Source organism: Mustelus asterias, chromosome 11 (assembly GCF_964213995.1).
Source record: "Mustelus asterias chromosome 11, sMusAst1.hap1.1, whole genome shotgun sequence".
In the NCBI taxonomy this organism is placed as follows: Eukaryota; Metazoa; Chordata; class Chondrichthyes; order Carcharhiniformes; family Triakidae; genus Mustelus; species Mustelus asterias.
In genome coordinates this window covers 108,612,691-108,628,154 of record NC_135811.1, presented here as the reverse complement: position 1 = coordinate 108,628,154, position 15,464 = coordinate 108,612,691, and the positions used below count along the sequence as shown (strand labels likewise).

At 48.2% G+C, this 15,464-nt stretch overlaps 1 protein-coding gene across 2 annotated transcripts; it reads right to left on the bottom strand.

Moving 5' to 3' along the window:
- Positions 1 to 410: 410 nt before the first annotated feature.
- On the bottom strand, positions 411 to 13,985 carry LOC144500996 (uncharacterized). Of its 2 annotated transcripts, XM_078224500.1 has the most exons (6): positions 13,682 to 13,985; positions 11,595 to 12,253; positions 8,033 to 8,103; positions 7,551 to 7,775; positions 5,913 to 6,159; positions 417 to 980 (listed from the first exon to the last, which is right to left on the bottom strand). In XM_078224500.1, the coding sequence occupies exons 1-6, from the start codon at positions 13,933 to 13,935 to the stop codon at positions 871 to 873; spliced, it is 1,566 nt and encodes a 521-aa protein (XP_078080626.1). In that variant the 5' UTR covers positions 13,936 to 13,985; the 3' UTR covers positions 417 to 870. The 2 variants fall into 2 exon arrangements, with proteins under 2 accessions (XP_078080627.1, XP_078080626.1); XM_078224501.1 differs by lacking the exon at positions 7,551 to 7,775 and having other exon boundaries at positions 411 to 980.
- Between the last annotated feature and the right edge of the window lie 1,479 nt (positions 13,986 to 15,464).

Below are 15,464 nucleotides of genomic sequence, written 5' to 3'. Positions count from 1 at the left end.
AAAGCAGGAACAGGTCACCGAGTTGGATGATCAGCCATGATCATAATGAATGGTGGAGCAGGCTGGAAGGGCCAAATGGCCTCCTCCTGCTCCTATTTTCACACTAACTTCATTGCAGCGTTAATGTAAGTCTACTTGTGACACTAATAGGTAAAGTATTTTCTCTGGGTGAGATTTTCTTCCCTCTCCACGGTGTGTTTTGCGGGATGCGGCGTACTGCTCGCGGATGATGGAATCTTATGGTCTCACCGTTCTAAACGGGGTTTCCCACTAAACACACCCCTTGCTGCCGGTAAACCCGCGGTGAGGAGCCGGTGGAACGGTAAATCCCGTCGGTGTGAACGGCAGCAAGATTCTGGCGAGTGTTTCTATGTACAAAGTTGTAAGAAATTGCAAATGGAACAGGAAAGAGCTTCGAGTTTTCAGCATTATATTAAAATTCAAATGCATCAAATCAGTCAGTCTTTTCCCCCCGAGACAGAATTCACTCAGAATTCAAACAAAAACATAGAAAATATTTAATTAAAATATCTTGAAGCACAGTAGAGATACCAGAAATACAGCATCGTGCAAAACTTTGAGATATAAATTCAAACTCTTTTCCAGATGGTACAAGCTGTTGCAATCGCGGACAGACTCTGGTCTGCCTCGTCCCTCTCTCCATTTAAATCCAGTCAATCAGCTGGTTTCTGTGGCCAGTGATAGTCCCGCAGATCAAAAATATTCCCCTCTGAGAAGCGGCAAGCTTGCTGGTTTGAAATCAGTGGCTTCTGGGAGGAAGGTGGAAGTGAGATGTTCCTCGGGGCAGCTTCTACAGAATGATCTCAATCACCTCCACTGCTCACTCTCCCCCGCTCTGTACAAGGGTATTCATTCCATCTTCTCTGTCAGTTTTCTTACTGCCCGTCTGGAGCTGGCACACTTGCTGTTAATCACAGCAGTAAAGTCACATCCCCTCCCGCACACAGAAGTAACATAATCTGGAACAGAATTAAACAAATAAAAGACTTATTTCTTCAACTCGGAATTCACTTCCACCATCCCCATCCCCGAAGGTTCCTAACTCTTGCTGGGGTACAGTGCACAGACACTAACCCTCTGCTTTGCCATGGGGGCAATTGTCACTTACAGACCTAGACATGATTGTCAATAAGTTATACAACCTCTAAGGTAATGATAACCAGCCTTGACATAACTCACACACCCACACCCCCAACACACACACACCCACCCACACCCCCAACACACACCCACCCACCCCCCCAACACACACACACCCACCCACACCCCCAACACACACCCACCCACACCCCCAACACACACCCACCCACCCCCCCAACACACACACACCCACCCACCCACACCCCCAACACACACACACCCACCCACCCACACCCCCAACACACACACACCCACCCACCCACACCCCCAACACACACACACCCACCCACCCACACCCCCACACACACACACCCACCCACCCACACCCCCAACACACACACACCCACCCACACCCCCAACACACACACACCCACCCACACCCCCAACACACACACACCCACCCACACCCCCAACACACACACACACCCACCCACCCACACCCCCAACACACACACACACCCACCCACCCACACCCCCAACACACACACCCACCCACCCACACCCCCAACACACACACACACCCACCCACCCACACCCCCAACACACACACCCACCCACCCACACCCCCAACACACACACCCACCCACCCACACCCCCAACACACACACCCACCCACCCACACCCCCAACACACACACCCACCCACCCACACCCCCAACACACACACACACATACCCTCAACACACACCCACCCACACCCCCAACACACACACACACATACCCTCAACACACACCCACCCACACCCCCAACACACACCCACCCACACCCCCAACACACACCCACCCACACCCCCAACACACACCCACCCACACCCCCAACACACACCCACCCACACCCCCAACACACACCCCCAACACCCCCAAACACAGTGTTATTTGGACAGTGATCAGGAGCAGGAACCCTGGCTGATTTCCCCTCTCTCTCTCTAACCCAGGGATCACTGGACAGTGTTCAGGAGCAGGAACCCTGGCTGATTTCCCCTCTCTCTGTCATCCACTCGAACAGAAACTAATTATGTTTTGTTCAACAGTAAATTAATTCCAATATTTTCCAAATGGAAGAACCTTCCATTTTCAGATCTTAGAGCAGAAGGATGGTACACTTTGAACCAGCCTCAGAACAACTGAACAAAGGTCACAATGTATCGTTGCTAAAATCATTAACAGCAAGCTAAAAGGAGATTAATGATTGGTTGCTGAAAATTCTCTCTTATCTAAAGCAGGGGATTTTAATTGGGGTAAGTGTAGCATTAATTGAGATAATTAGCAGAACGAGCCTTTAATTAAACTTTAATGAAGAAAATAATTAATTATTTAATCAAAACACAACACAGATGGCAGGGCTGGTGAGGTGTTGCAGCTACAGCACCACAGAACCACCACACTGCAGAAGGGCCATTCGGCCCATGCACCAATCCTCTGAAAGAGCACTCCACCTAGGCCCACTCCCCCATCCCTGTAACACCGCACATTTAGCATGGCTAATCCCCCTAACATACACATCTTTTGGAACTGTGGGCAGAAACCCACTCAGACACGGGTAGAACATGCAAACTCCACACAGACAGTCATCTGAGGCTGGAATTGAACCCGGTTCCCTGGCGCTGTGAGGCAGCAGTGCCAACCCCTGTGCCACCGTGCCACCTCTGGACGTGATGAATGCCTGTGAGATCCATGGCAACAACATCTGCCATGTCTGCGACTTGGGGAACTCCAGCCCGAGTCATTGAGCTGGAGGCTGAGCTGCAGACACTGCAACACGTCAGGCAGGGAGGGAGGAAGTAACCTGGCACTTTGTTCCAGGAGGCTGTCACACCCCTTAGGGTAGGGTCCTTTGATTTGACCTGTGATCAGGGTCAGGAGGGTGCGACTGAATGAGGCAGCGGGGGAGCCTCAACCTTTGCAATTCTCCCAACAGGTTTGAGGTTCTTGCAGTCTGTATGGACAAGAGCGGAGGCTGCAGGGTGGACGAATAAACTGACCAGGACATCACGGTACAGGAGAACATTAAATAGGAATGTAGTGATAGTATCGACAGTGGCCCCAATTCCAGTCCAGACCGCTGTGTTACTTGTCTGATGCCAGGGTTCGAACATCCTCTCTGGTTGGAGAGGATCCCAGTAAGAAGTTTAACAACACCAGGTTAAAGTCCAACAGGTTTATTTGGTAGCAAAAGCCACACAAGCTTTCGGAGCTGTGCAAGCCCCTTCTTCAGGTGAGTGGGAATTCCGTTCACAGTGCACTCACCTGAAGAAGGGGCTTGCAGCTCCGAAAGCTTGTGTGGCTTTTGCTACCAAATAAACCTGTTGGACTTCAACCTGGTGTTGTTAAACTTCTTACTGTGTTTACCCCAGTCCAACGCCGGCATCTCCACATCATGGAGAGGAACCTGCAATGCAAGGGAGAGGTTCCAGATGTCATGGTCCATGTCAGTACCAATAGGTTAGACCAGGAATGAGATTTTGAAGTTTAAAATAATGGAGGAGGTGATTGAGCGAGCAAATGATACCATGTATGGACTAGCAGCAGCCTGTTCACCAATGACATCAACAAGGCTAACTATGTGTCTCAGGTGCTGTGTGCAGGAACTGTCTGGATAAACTGTTATGATGTGTTTAGGGCTCAAGCTCCATTTGGTGTTAGAAAGCGTCAGGCACTGGGCCGGAGCTTGGAGAACACAGATTAGAAGCTACGAGGAGTTAGGGGCGAGATTATAAAGCAGGGCCAAAGGCATCAATCTCTGGATTACTGTCAGAGCCACGAGCAAATTGGTGAGGGGTGAATCAGATTAGGGAATTGAATGCGTGGTTCAAGGATTGGTGTGGGAGAAGTGGGATTCAGTTCAGGGGGCGCTATAACCAGTATTGGGGAAAGTGGGAGCTGTGCCACTGGGATGCTCTTCACCTGGACCGTGCAGGGGACCCAGTGTTCCGGTGAGTTGAATAACTAGGGCAGCAGAGAGGGCTTTAAACTAACTATGGGCTGGGGGGTAACGGGGGAATGGGGGGGGGGGGTGACAGGGGGAATTCATGTGAGCAATCATGTGGCAAAATGAAAATAAAGAGCACGGCGATAGAGCAAGTTAGTGACACGGGTAAAGATAACCCTGAGTGCCAGGAAGGCACAGTAAGAAGTCTCACAACACCAGGTTAAAGTCCAACAGGTTTATTTGGTAGCAAATACCATAAGCTTTCGGAGCGCTGCTCCTTCGTCAGATGGAGTCCAAGAAGGTGCCAGGAAGGGACAGCTTGTGTAAATTTAAGAATACACCAGTGGATAAGGGCAGCATTTGTGAGAATGGTAAGAAGTCAGATTGAAAGGCATTGTCTGACTTTGTGCAACATTCATAACAAAACAGCTGAGCTGATTGCATAAACTGAAACACACATGAATGACCCAATAGCCATTTCAGCAACATGGTTGCAAGGTGACCAAGGCTCAGACCTAACTATTCAAGACTCTTAGATATTTTAGAATGACAGGGAGCTTGGAAAAAGGAGGTGGGGTGGCTCTGTTAATTAAGTTTGATATTAGAAGTAATAAGAGGTGGCCTTAGTTTAGAAAATCAAGGAGGTAGAATCGGTTTAGATTGAGATAAGAATAAGCAAAGGTTAGAAGTCGCTTGTTGGAGTAATTTATAGCCCCCTACCTAACACCAGCGACACTGTTTGAACAGAATATACAGAATAAATAATGGGGACTTGTATTAAAGTTGCTGCAATAATCATGAGTGATTTTTATCTTCATATAGATTGGATGAATCAGATTGGCAAAGGTGGCCTGATGAGATCATAGACAGTATTTGGGATAATTTCCTGGATCGATATCTTCCAGTGCCAACCAAGAAATAGGCTATTTTAAACCTGGTAATATGCAATGGGACAGAAATCATTAATGACCACATAGTAAAGGAGCCTCCAAGCAACAGTGATCATAACATGATAGAAATTCACATTCAGTTGGAAGGTGAGAAGTGTGCACCTGAGACTAGAGTCGTAAACTTTAATAAAGGCATTTGCACAGGTACAAGGAGAGAGTTAGCGAAAGTGAACTGGGGAAATAGGTTAAAAGGTAGGACAGCAGAGAAACAGTGGCAGACATTTAAGGAGATATTCTATTACTCTCGAAGATATATTCTAAGAACAAAGGAGCAGGAGGAGGTCATTCTGCCTCTCAGGCTTGCTGACTTAGACCATCACTGACCTTTCACTTTAATGTGATTTCCCACACTATCCCCATGACCTTTGATATCTTTAATATCCAGAAATCCATCAATCTCGGCTTTGACCAGGATTAATCAATGTTCCCACGGCCCCCGGTGTAAAGAATTGCAAAGATTCACTACCCTCAGACTAAAGAAGTTCTTCCTTATCTCAGTCCTAGAATGCCCATCTCTTATTCTGAGACTGTTCTCCCAGAGTTCTGACAAAGAGTCATCATGACTCGAAACGTTGGCTCTTTTCTCTCCTCACAGCTGCTGCCAGACCTGCTGAGATTTTCCAGCACTTTCTATTTTTGTTTCGGATTCCAGTATCCGCTGTATTTTGCCGTTATACTTGAGCAATCTTCCTGCTGATGTCGTTAACACCTGTATACTTCCAATAGGTACTTCTGAATATAAATGAAATTGACATTTTGCTGCAGTGCCAGAAATATCCAGCTGGGGGAGCAGCTGGGCAGGACTCTCAGTAGCACCACCAACAGGAATGTGGTGAAATTGCAGCCAGGTCCCCTCAGGCCCTTGCACCTTACCTTTGATAGCATACGTGACAACTGAGGGCAGGCATATTGGCTTCTCCATGGTGGTCTTGTTGTGGGCAATGCGTTTTCCCCTAGCCGATGACCTCGCTAAGGTCTGATCCGAGAAGAAATATCCCAGGAGCTTCCGAGTCATCAGCTTCGGTTTATCCTGTGGGAGGTGGGAGAGTTCATTCATTTCTCTGTTGGTGAGGTACACACTCGATCCAGGGATCAGCTCCGACTTGAGTCTCCCATTTGCCTGGTCAACAAGAAAGTCAACTTGCATTTATATAGTGCCTTGGATAACAGCTTCTATTTATAAAGCAGCTTTAACAAACTACAACATGCCAAAGAAAAAAGCAAAATACTGCGGATGCTGGAATCTGAAACAATAACAGAAACTGCTGGAAAATCTCAGCAAGTCTGGCAGCATCCGTGGTGAGAGAATATGGTCATCATTTCGAGTCTAAATGATCATTTGTCAGAATGCCTTTAACACCTTGATTCTTCCAGTAGATGCATCTGAATATAAATTTGCTGCAGTGCCAGAAATATCCAGCTGGGGGAGCAGCAAGGCAGGGTTCTCAGTGGTACCACCAACAGGAATGGGGTGAAACTGCAGCCAGGTCCCCTCAGGCCCTGCACCTCACCTTTGATAGCATACGTGACAGCTGAGGGCAGGCATATTGGCTTTTCCATGGTGGTCTAAGGTCTGATCTGAGAAGTAATATTCCAGGGGCTCGAAACATTGGCTCTATTCTCTCACCATATGGCGGCACGGCAGCACAGTGGTTAGCACTGCTGCCTCACAGCGCCAGGGACCCAGGTTTGATTCCTGGCTCGGGTCACTGTGCTGAGTTTGCACATTCTCCTCGTGTCTGCGTGGGTTTCCTCCGGGTGCTCTGGTTTCCTCTCACAGGTTAGGTGCATCGGCCATCCTAAATTCTCCCTCAGTGTACCCGAACAGGTGCCGGAGTGTGGCGACTAGGGGATTTTCACAGTAACTTCATTGCAGTGTTAATGTAAGCCTACTTGTGACACTGACAAATAAACTTTAAACTTTAACTCTCCACAGATACTGTCAGACCTGTAGAGATTTTCCAGCATTAAGAAACAATACTTTTCACTGTAAACTAATACATGTGACAATAATAAATCAAATCATTTTCTGTTTTTTGTAAAACATACCCTGGTGCTTCACATAATAAAGATAAAAACTGACATTGAGGGAAAATTAGTTCCAAAAACACTCGTGTCAAACAGGCAGGTTTTAATCGGCCTCTCAATAGCGGAGAGGGTGGTAGAGAGGCACAAGATTTAGGGAAGGAATTCCAGAGGTGGGGGCCCCGGCTGCTAAAGGCACGGTAACCAATGTGATGAGAGTAAATTCACAGATACACAAGAGGCCAAAAATGGAGGAGTGCAGAGATCTCGGAGGGTTTTGGGGTTGGAGAAGGTGGTTGAATGTTGTCAGATTGCGAGCCGGTGTAGAGCAATAATACAAGGATTCGAGGTCAACCAATTTTGATATCATTTACAATAAGAATACAAGAGTTTTGGATGAGTAAATGAAGAGGTAGCATTAACAGGGGAGCCTGGAGCAGCCACTTCCTTTCACATTAATCAGAAGAGGGAACTGACTGACCGTACCTCAAAGGCAGATGCCCAGAGCGGTGAACCATCTGGCAGGGTGTCCTTCATGGCACTGCCCAGTGGGTGAATCTCCTGATGCCCAAGGGCACTGGTAAAACTCTCCTCCGGCCTGTTCCAAGTGGTGGTGACACTGATATTGTCATTAACCTCCCTGGACGGTGCGACGGGGGTGAAAGTCTCCTCAGCAGAAACAAGCGGTAACTTAGCATCAGGCGTTTGATTCTGAGATTACAAATAAAACATAAAAGTGAACAGAGCACAGGGTTAGCAGTGCTAAATACCCCAAAGCACTCAATTAATAATCTTAATTCTGAGATGGATAGATTTTTGCTGGAGAAAGTTGTGAAAGGATATCCAGGCAGGCTGGGTGGTGTGTATTAACCACAATCTCATTGCCTAGCAGAGGAAGCTAGAGGGGCTGAATAGCCTCCGCCTGTTCCTGTATTCTGAGGACTCAGTTTAGAAATATCAGCACTTACCTGGGTTTCCAGATTCGATTCAAGCAGTTCAACAAGGTCCCTCAGGAATTTTATACTCTTCCTGGATGTATCTGAAGAAATAATTAATAAAACTTGCATTTAATATAGCACCTTTCACAACTTTGGGATGTCCCAAAGTACTTTATTGATAATGAATTATTCATGAAGTCACTGGCACAATGCAGGAAACACGGCAACCAATTTGCACACAGAAAGATCCCACAAAGATCAATGAGAAAATCATCAAATACTCTGTTTCTGATCATCGACGGAAAGATATTGGCCGGGACACTGAGGACACTTCCCTGTTCTTTTTCAAAATCGTGGTCAGAGGATCTTTAACATCCACCTGAGAGAAAAGATGGGGCCCTCGATTTAACATCTCGCCTGGAAGAAGGCACCTCCAACAATGCAGCACCATCTCAGTACTGCACTGGGATTTGCAGCCATGGTTACTGCTCAGGTCTCTGAGGTGGCAATTGAACCCCACAACCTTCTCACTCAGAAACACGAGACCAAACCCCTGACCAAGGCTTATCTTAGAAAAAGGCAATGGCAAATAATATATGTTCATTATGTATAAGTAGCATTATTAAAACGTGACAACAATGAATAAACAGGCCTGCACAATCTCAACAGCGCATAGGCAACTACATCCTTCAAGAGAAAATCAGACAAATATTTCACCCAAAGAGGCTTGTTGCATGGAGAATGCATGGCTGTGAGAATAGCTTTTGTTTCCTCTCTCCAACAATTAGTCCTCATAAGATGGGCTGAATGGACTCCAGTTGTTTTGTTAGGTGACTCAATAAGCGAGAGGAAAGCACTTGTTCACAGGGCTCACCAGGGCTCTCTGCTGGGATCTGTCCAGTACTGCATAGTTACAGTCTCAAAGACCACTCCCCAACAGTACCAGCCTTAGCTGAAAATGTTTGATGGGGGACAGTGTAGAGAGCTTTACTCTGTATCTAACCCCGTGCTGTACCTGTCCTGGGAGTGTTTGATGGGGACAGTGTAGAGGGAGCTTTACTCTGTATCTAACCCCGTGCTGTACCTGTCCTGGGAGTGTTTGATGGGGACAGTGTAGAGGGAGCTTTACTCTGTATCTAATCCTGTGCTGTACCTGTCCTGGGAGTGTTTGATGGGGACAGTGCAGAAGGAGCTTTACTCTGTACCTAACTCCATGCTGTACCTGTCCTGGGAGTGTTTGATGGGGACAGTGTAGAGGGAGCTTTACTCTGTATCTAACCCTGTGCTTTTCCTGTCCTGGGAGTGTTTGATGGGGACAGTGTAGAGAGAGCTTTACTCTGTATCTCACCCCGTGCTGTACCTGTCCTGGGAGTGTTCGATGGGGATAGTGTAGAGAGAGCTTTACTCTGTATCTAACCCCATGCTGTACCTGTCCTGGGAGTGTTTGATGGGGACAGTGTAGAGGGAGCTTTACTCTGTATCTAATCCTGTGCTGTACCTGTCCTGGGAGTGTTTGATGGGGACAGTGCAGAAGGAGCTTTACTCTGTACCTAACTCCATGCTGTACCTGTCCTGGGAGTGTTTGATGGGGACAGTGTAGAGGGAGCTTTACTCTGTATCTAACACCGTGCTGTACCTGTCCTGGGAGTGTTTGATGGGGTCAGTGTAGAGAGAGCTTTATTCTGTATCTAACCCCATGCTGTACCTGTTCTGGGAGTGTTTGATGGGGACAGTGTAGAGGGAGCTTTACTCTGGATCTAACCCTGTGCTGTGCCTGTCCTGGGAGTGCTTAATGGGGACAGTGTAGAGGGAGCTTTACTCTGTATCTAACTCTGTGCTGTACCTGTCCTGGGAGTGTTTGATGGGGACAGTGTAGAGGGAGCTTTACTCTGTATCTAACCCTGTGCTGTACCTGTCCTGGGAGTGTTTAATGGGGACAGTGTAGAGAGAGCTTTACTCTGTATCTAACCCCGTGCTGTACCTGTCCTGGGAGTGTTTAATGGGGACAGTGTAGAGGGAGCTTTACTCTGTATCTAACCCCGTGCTGTACCTGTCCTGGGAGTGTTTGATGGGGACAGTGTAGACAGAGCTTTACTCTGTATCTAACCCTGTGCTGTACCTGTCCTGGGAGTGTTTGATGGGGACAGTGTAGAGGGAGCTTTACTCTGTATCTAACCCTGTGCTGTACCTGTCCTGGGAATGTTTGATGGGGACAGTGTAGAGAGAGCTTTACTCTGTATCTAACCCCGTGCTGTACCTGTCCTGGGAGTGTTTGATGGGGACAGTGTAGAGGGAGCTTTACTCTGTATCTAACCCTGTGCTGTACCTGTCCTGGGAGTGTTTGATGGGGGACAGTGTAGAGGGAGCTTTACTCTGTATCTAACCCCGTGTTGTACCTGTCCTGGGAGTGTTTGATGGGGACAGTGTAGAGGGAGCTTTACTCTGTATCTAACCCCGTGCTGTACCTGTCCTGGGAGTGTTTGATGGGGACAGTGTAGAGGGAGCTTTACTCTGTATCTCGATAGTAAACATAGGAAATAGGTTTAACCCTTCAGGCGGCTCCTGAAATAGTAAAATTTTCAAGTTTTTAGAATGTTTTTGTGTATTTTCCTTTCCTTTCTGTCTCTGTCCCTCAGAACATGATCCATCCACTTTCTCTTTTCTATCATCCCTCTCTCTCTCTCTCTCTCTATTTCAATGGTTAAGAAAGTAGATCCTCATTCTTCATAAACAAGGGGGTGGAAGGTTATCGAGGGGTCAGCAGGAATGTGGGGTTGAGGTCACAATCAGATCAGCCATGATGTTATTGAATGGCAGAGCAGGTTCGAGGGGCCGAGTGGCCTCCTGCTCCTGATTCAGGTGACCATGACATGCTACATTCCCGGCGTTCCAGATGCCCCACCACTTCCAGCACCAACATTCCGGTCTGAGGAGCGATGGAGGAATTGAGTTTATGATGCTCATTGTGAGATTCTCACCTCCAGGAAGCGCAGGGTTTACAAAGATCTGGGGTCCCTGCACAGTTATTCCTAGTTATTCCAGGTTCACGGTGAAAGGGGAACGGATTGGGAGGGAAAGCGAAACAAGGAGAAATTGTGATGAGTCGGAACTCAGGGAATGTCGCTGCCTCAATGGAAATTACACTCATAATAGCGGAACTCCGAGCAAGAATTGTTCTGCTCAGAACAGCAAAAGCTTGAGGGGAGATTGGATTGAGTTGTTCAGAATTATGAGGGGTTGAGTAAATAAGGAGAAACTGTTTCTCTCGGAGCAGAGTTGGTAACTCGAGGGTTTACACATCCTGATTAAAGGATGTGGATGAAAGGTCGGGAGAGAGAGAGGAAGGGGTTTGTTTGTGCAGTGAATTGTTGTGATTGGAAATGTACTGCCTGAAGGGCGGGAGAAGATCCAATAGGAACTTTCAAAAGGCAATTAGATAAATATTTGGAAAGAAAAGATTTTCAGGGCTACAGGGAAGAGAAAGGGAGTGGGATTAATTGGATAGCTCTTTAAAGAGCTGTCACAGTCATGATGGGCTGAAGGGCCTCTCTGATTCGGATTTCTGTACCTCGGAGGATGTGGAAGGCCTTACCCAGTGCTCCGGCCTGCAAACTCCGCATGGTGATTCCCCGCTCGCTGTCACTGGACAGAAGGTCATTTTCCTCCTCGAGTTTCTGGAGCTGATCTTTCAGCCTCTGGTTCTCCCTCTCCAGTGCCTCGATGCGGCGATCTCGCAACAACACCACCTCTACCTGTGCCCACTCACGTCGCTGCAACTCCAGCACCTGCTCCTGGAGTTCCTTCACCAGCTCAGCGTACAATCCCATCACCTTCATGCTGCTACTGCTGTCCGAGGCAGCAGGGAGACTGTCCCCTGGGAGGGCTGATGTTGAGGCTGGAGGGGTTGGCACGTTCGCCTTCTGTAACGGCCTAACGGGGAAGCTGGTTAACGAGCAGGGCTGTCTGGAACCAGTGTGGGCAAGGCTGGCTGTGGTCACAGCGGGAAACGGGAATGGTTCACATTGCAATGTCAGTCTGGAGGGGTCACCCCAGTATGATCGCCTGTTCGGGGCTGGATCGGAGTCACGGTGTGTCACTGGCAAGGCCGAACATCTCTGCTTCTTGACGTTTTGGCTGCTGTCCTCGTCCCCAGAATCCAGCAGCTTGGGAGCAGGTCTGCAGTGCTCAGTGGGTCGAGAGGGAGATTCACTGGGACCGATCCCTGTGTCCTCACAATGTTCGATCACCTGCCTGAACACAACAGGGTAAAGGACGGGTAAAGGACAGCTTTACGCAGGAGGCATCAACATTTCTCATAAACACAGAGGAATAGGTGGAGGCCATTCTGCCCCTCGAGCCTCCTGCACCATTTAAATTAGAACATGGATGGACTTTATCTCCCCGCTACCTCCCTCCCTCCGAACCCAACAGAACTCTACCTCAGTCTTGAGTTCTCCAATTATTCCCAGTCCCAGAATTCCATTAGACTTTGTGGACAAATACTCGTGAATCATAGAATCCTTACAGTGCAGAAGGAGGCCATTCGGCCCATCAAGCTTGCACCGATGACAATCCCACCAGGCCCTATATCCATAACCTTACATATTTACCCTGCTAATCCCCCTGACACTAAGCGGCAATTCACCATGGCCAAACCTACACATCTTCGGACTGTGGGAGGAAACCGGAGCACCTGGAGGAAACCCAAGCTGACATGGGGAGAATGTGCAAACTCCACACAGAGAGTGACCCAAGGCTGGAATTGAACCCAGGTCTCTGGCGCTGTGAGGCAGCAGCGCTAACCACTGTGCCACCGTGTCACTGAGCTAATATCCCTGATACTAAGGGGCAATTTAGCATGACCAATCAATGACCAACCTTGGAGGGTAGGTCTTATGAGGAAAGGTTGAGGGAGCTAGGGCTGTTCTCTCTGGAGCGGAGGAGGCTGAGGGGAGACTTAATAGAGGTTTATAAAATGATGAAGGGGATAGATAGAGTGAACGTTCAAAGACTCTTTCCTTGGGTGGATGGAGCTTTTACAAGGGGGCATAACTATAGGGTTCGCGGTGGGAGATACAGGAAGGATATCAGAGGTAGGTGCTTTACTCAGAGAGTGGTTGGGGTGTGGAATGGACTGCCTGCAGTGATAGTGGAGTCAGACACTTTAGGAACATTTAAGCGGTTATTGGATAGGCACATGGAGCACACCAGGATGATAGGGAGTGGGATAGCTTGATCTTGGTTTCAGATAAAGCTTGGCACAACATCGTGGGCCGAAGGGCCTGGTCTGTGCTGTACTGTTCTATGTTCTAACCTACCCTGCACAGCTTTGCATTAGCTTTAATTTTGTCTCCTTAACTCCCCACTCCATATCTACACGATCAAATGTGTAAATTTAAACTTATGGGCCGAGGTTTTAGGGTGAGGGGCTTCACTCAAGACAGTACAAGTCTCGTCTCTACTACCTGGCTTCATGATTTAACCCTTTTAGCCCTGGTGAATCTGCACTGTACCCCCTCCAAATATCTCCTTCCTGAGGTGCGGTGCCCAGGACTGAACACTAACTGCAGATACAGGCCAGTCAAGGCTCTGTACAACTCAATCCACAGAACTGAACCCAGCTGATCAAACCTGCATTTTATAAACTCAGTGCCGGGTGATTTTCTGCTGTCCTTTTACCTGTGAGAGTCCTGCTGGGGTCCAGAGCTCTGTGTTCTGCAGGTGAAGGCCTGCTCACTGTTCTGCTGCCAGGGAGAGCTGGAGGCTGGGGTGCTGGGGTAGCCAGGTTGCCCATTCACATCCCCACCCCAGAGCATATCCTCCTCCTCCTCTCCCTCACAGCCCTGCTGCTGTTCTCCCTGTGTCAATGCTGCTAGCTCAGTGTAGATGGGCAGAGTGGCTGCCTCTGGCCTTGCCAGCACACTGTTAGCCATTCAGCTAAAACTCACAGCAGCAACTGACACTGATTCCATCCTGTCACAACACAAGGCAGGAAGTCCCGCCCCCTCTCTACTACCATTGGTGGACACAGCAAGGGGGCGGTTCTTATTAGTGAATCTGCATTCTCTTTGGTTCCAGCAGCTGCCAATCACCAACGCGGATGAGTTTCAGCAACAAGTTGCACTTCCCCCCAGAGCTCATTGGTGCAGAGGCCAACACTATTCCCCTCCCATTGGTCACTGAGCTATCAGAATTCACTGGGTGTCAGGGTGGCCGAATGGTCTCAGGTGCCAGACTCGAGGAGCAAAGTCCTTCCGTCTATAATCCGGGTATTCTGGTCTCCAACTGCAGGTGTGGGTTCGAATCCCACTTCTGACACGTATTTTCCCGAACAGGCGCCTGAGTGTGGCGACTAGAATTTCACAGTGACTTCATTGCAGTGTTAATGTCAGCCTTATTTGTGACTAATAAATAAACTTTAAATGCCCTCCCCACAAGCCCCAGAGTTTTACTGGTGAAGATGCCAGATCCCAGAGGATCCTGAGGGATCCTGACAGGGTGGATGTGGAGAGGATATTTCCTCTTGAGGAAGAACCTAGAACTAGAGTCAAATAGTGCAGAAAAGACTCTTCGGCCCATAAGTTTAAGTTTATTTATTAGTCTAACATTAACACTGCAATAAAGTTACTGTGAGAATCCCCCAGTCGCCACACTCCGGCGCCTGTTCAGGTACACTGAGGGAGAATTTAGCATGGCCAATGCACCCTAACCAGCACATCTTTTGGACTGTGGGAGGAAACCGGAGCACCCGGAGGAAATCCACGTGGATACGGGGAGAACGTGCAGACTCTGCACAGACAGTGACCCAAGCCAGGAATTGAACCTGGGTCCTTGGTGCAGTGAGGCACTGTGTCAATGTGCCACTCATCGAGTCTGCACCGACAATAAAATGATAAGATCATAAGATATAGGAGCAGAATTAGGCCACTCGGCCCATCGAGTCTGCTCTGCCATTCAATCACGGCTGATATTTTTCTCATCCCCATTCTTTGCCTTTTCCCCATAACCCCTGATCCCCTTATTAATCAAGAATCATCCTATCTCTGTCTTAAAGACACTCAATGACCTGGCCTCCACAGCCTTCTGTGGCAATGAATTCCACAGATTCACCACCCTCCGGCTGAAGAAATTCCCCCTCATCTCGATTCTGAATGGTCCCTTTACTTTGAGACTGCGCCCTTGGATCAAGTCTCTCCTACTAATGGAAACATCTTCCCCATGTCCATTCTATCCAGCCCTTTCAATATTCCATAAGTTTCAATGAGATCCCCCTCACCCTTCAAAATAACTTGCACTAAAGTTGCACTAATCCCATTTTCCAGCACTTGTCCCATATCCTTGAATGTTATATTTTAGTGCTCATCCAAATATTTTTTAAAGCATGTAAGGTTTCCGGTCTCCACTACCTTCCAGGCAGCGCATTCCAGATTCCCACCACCTCTGAGTGAAAACGCTTTTTCTC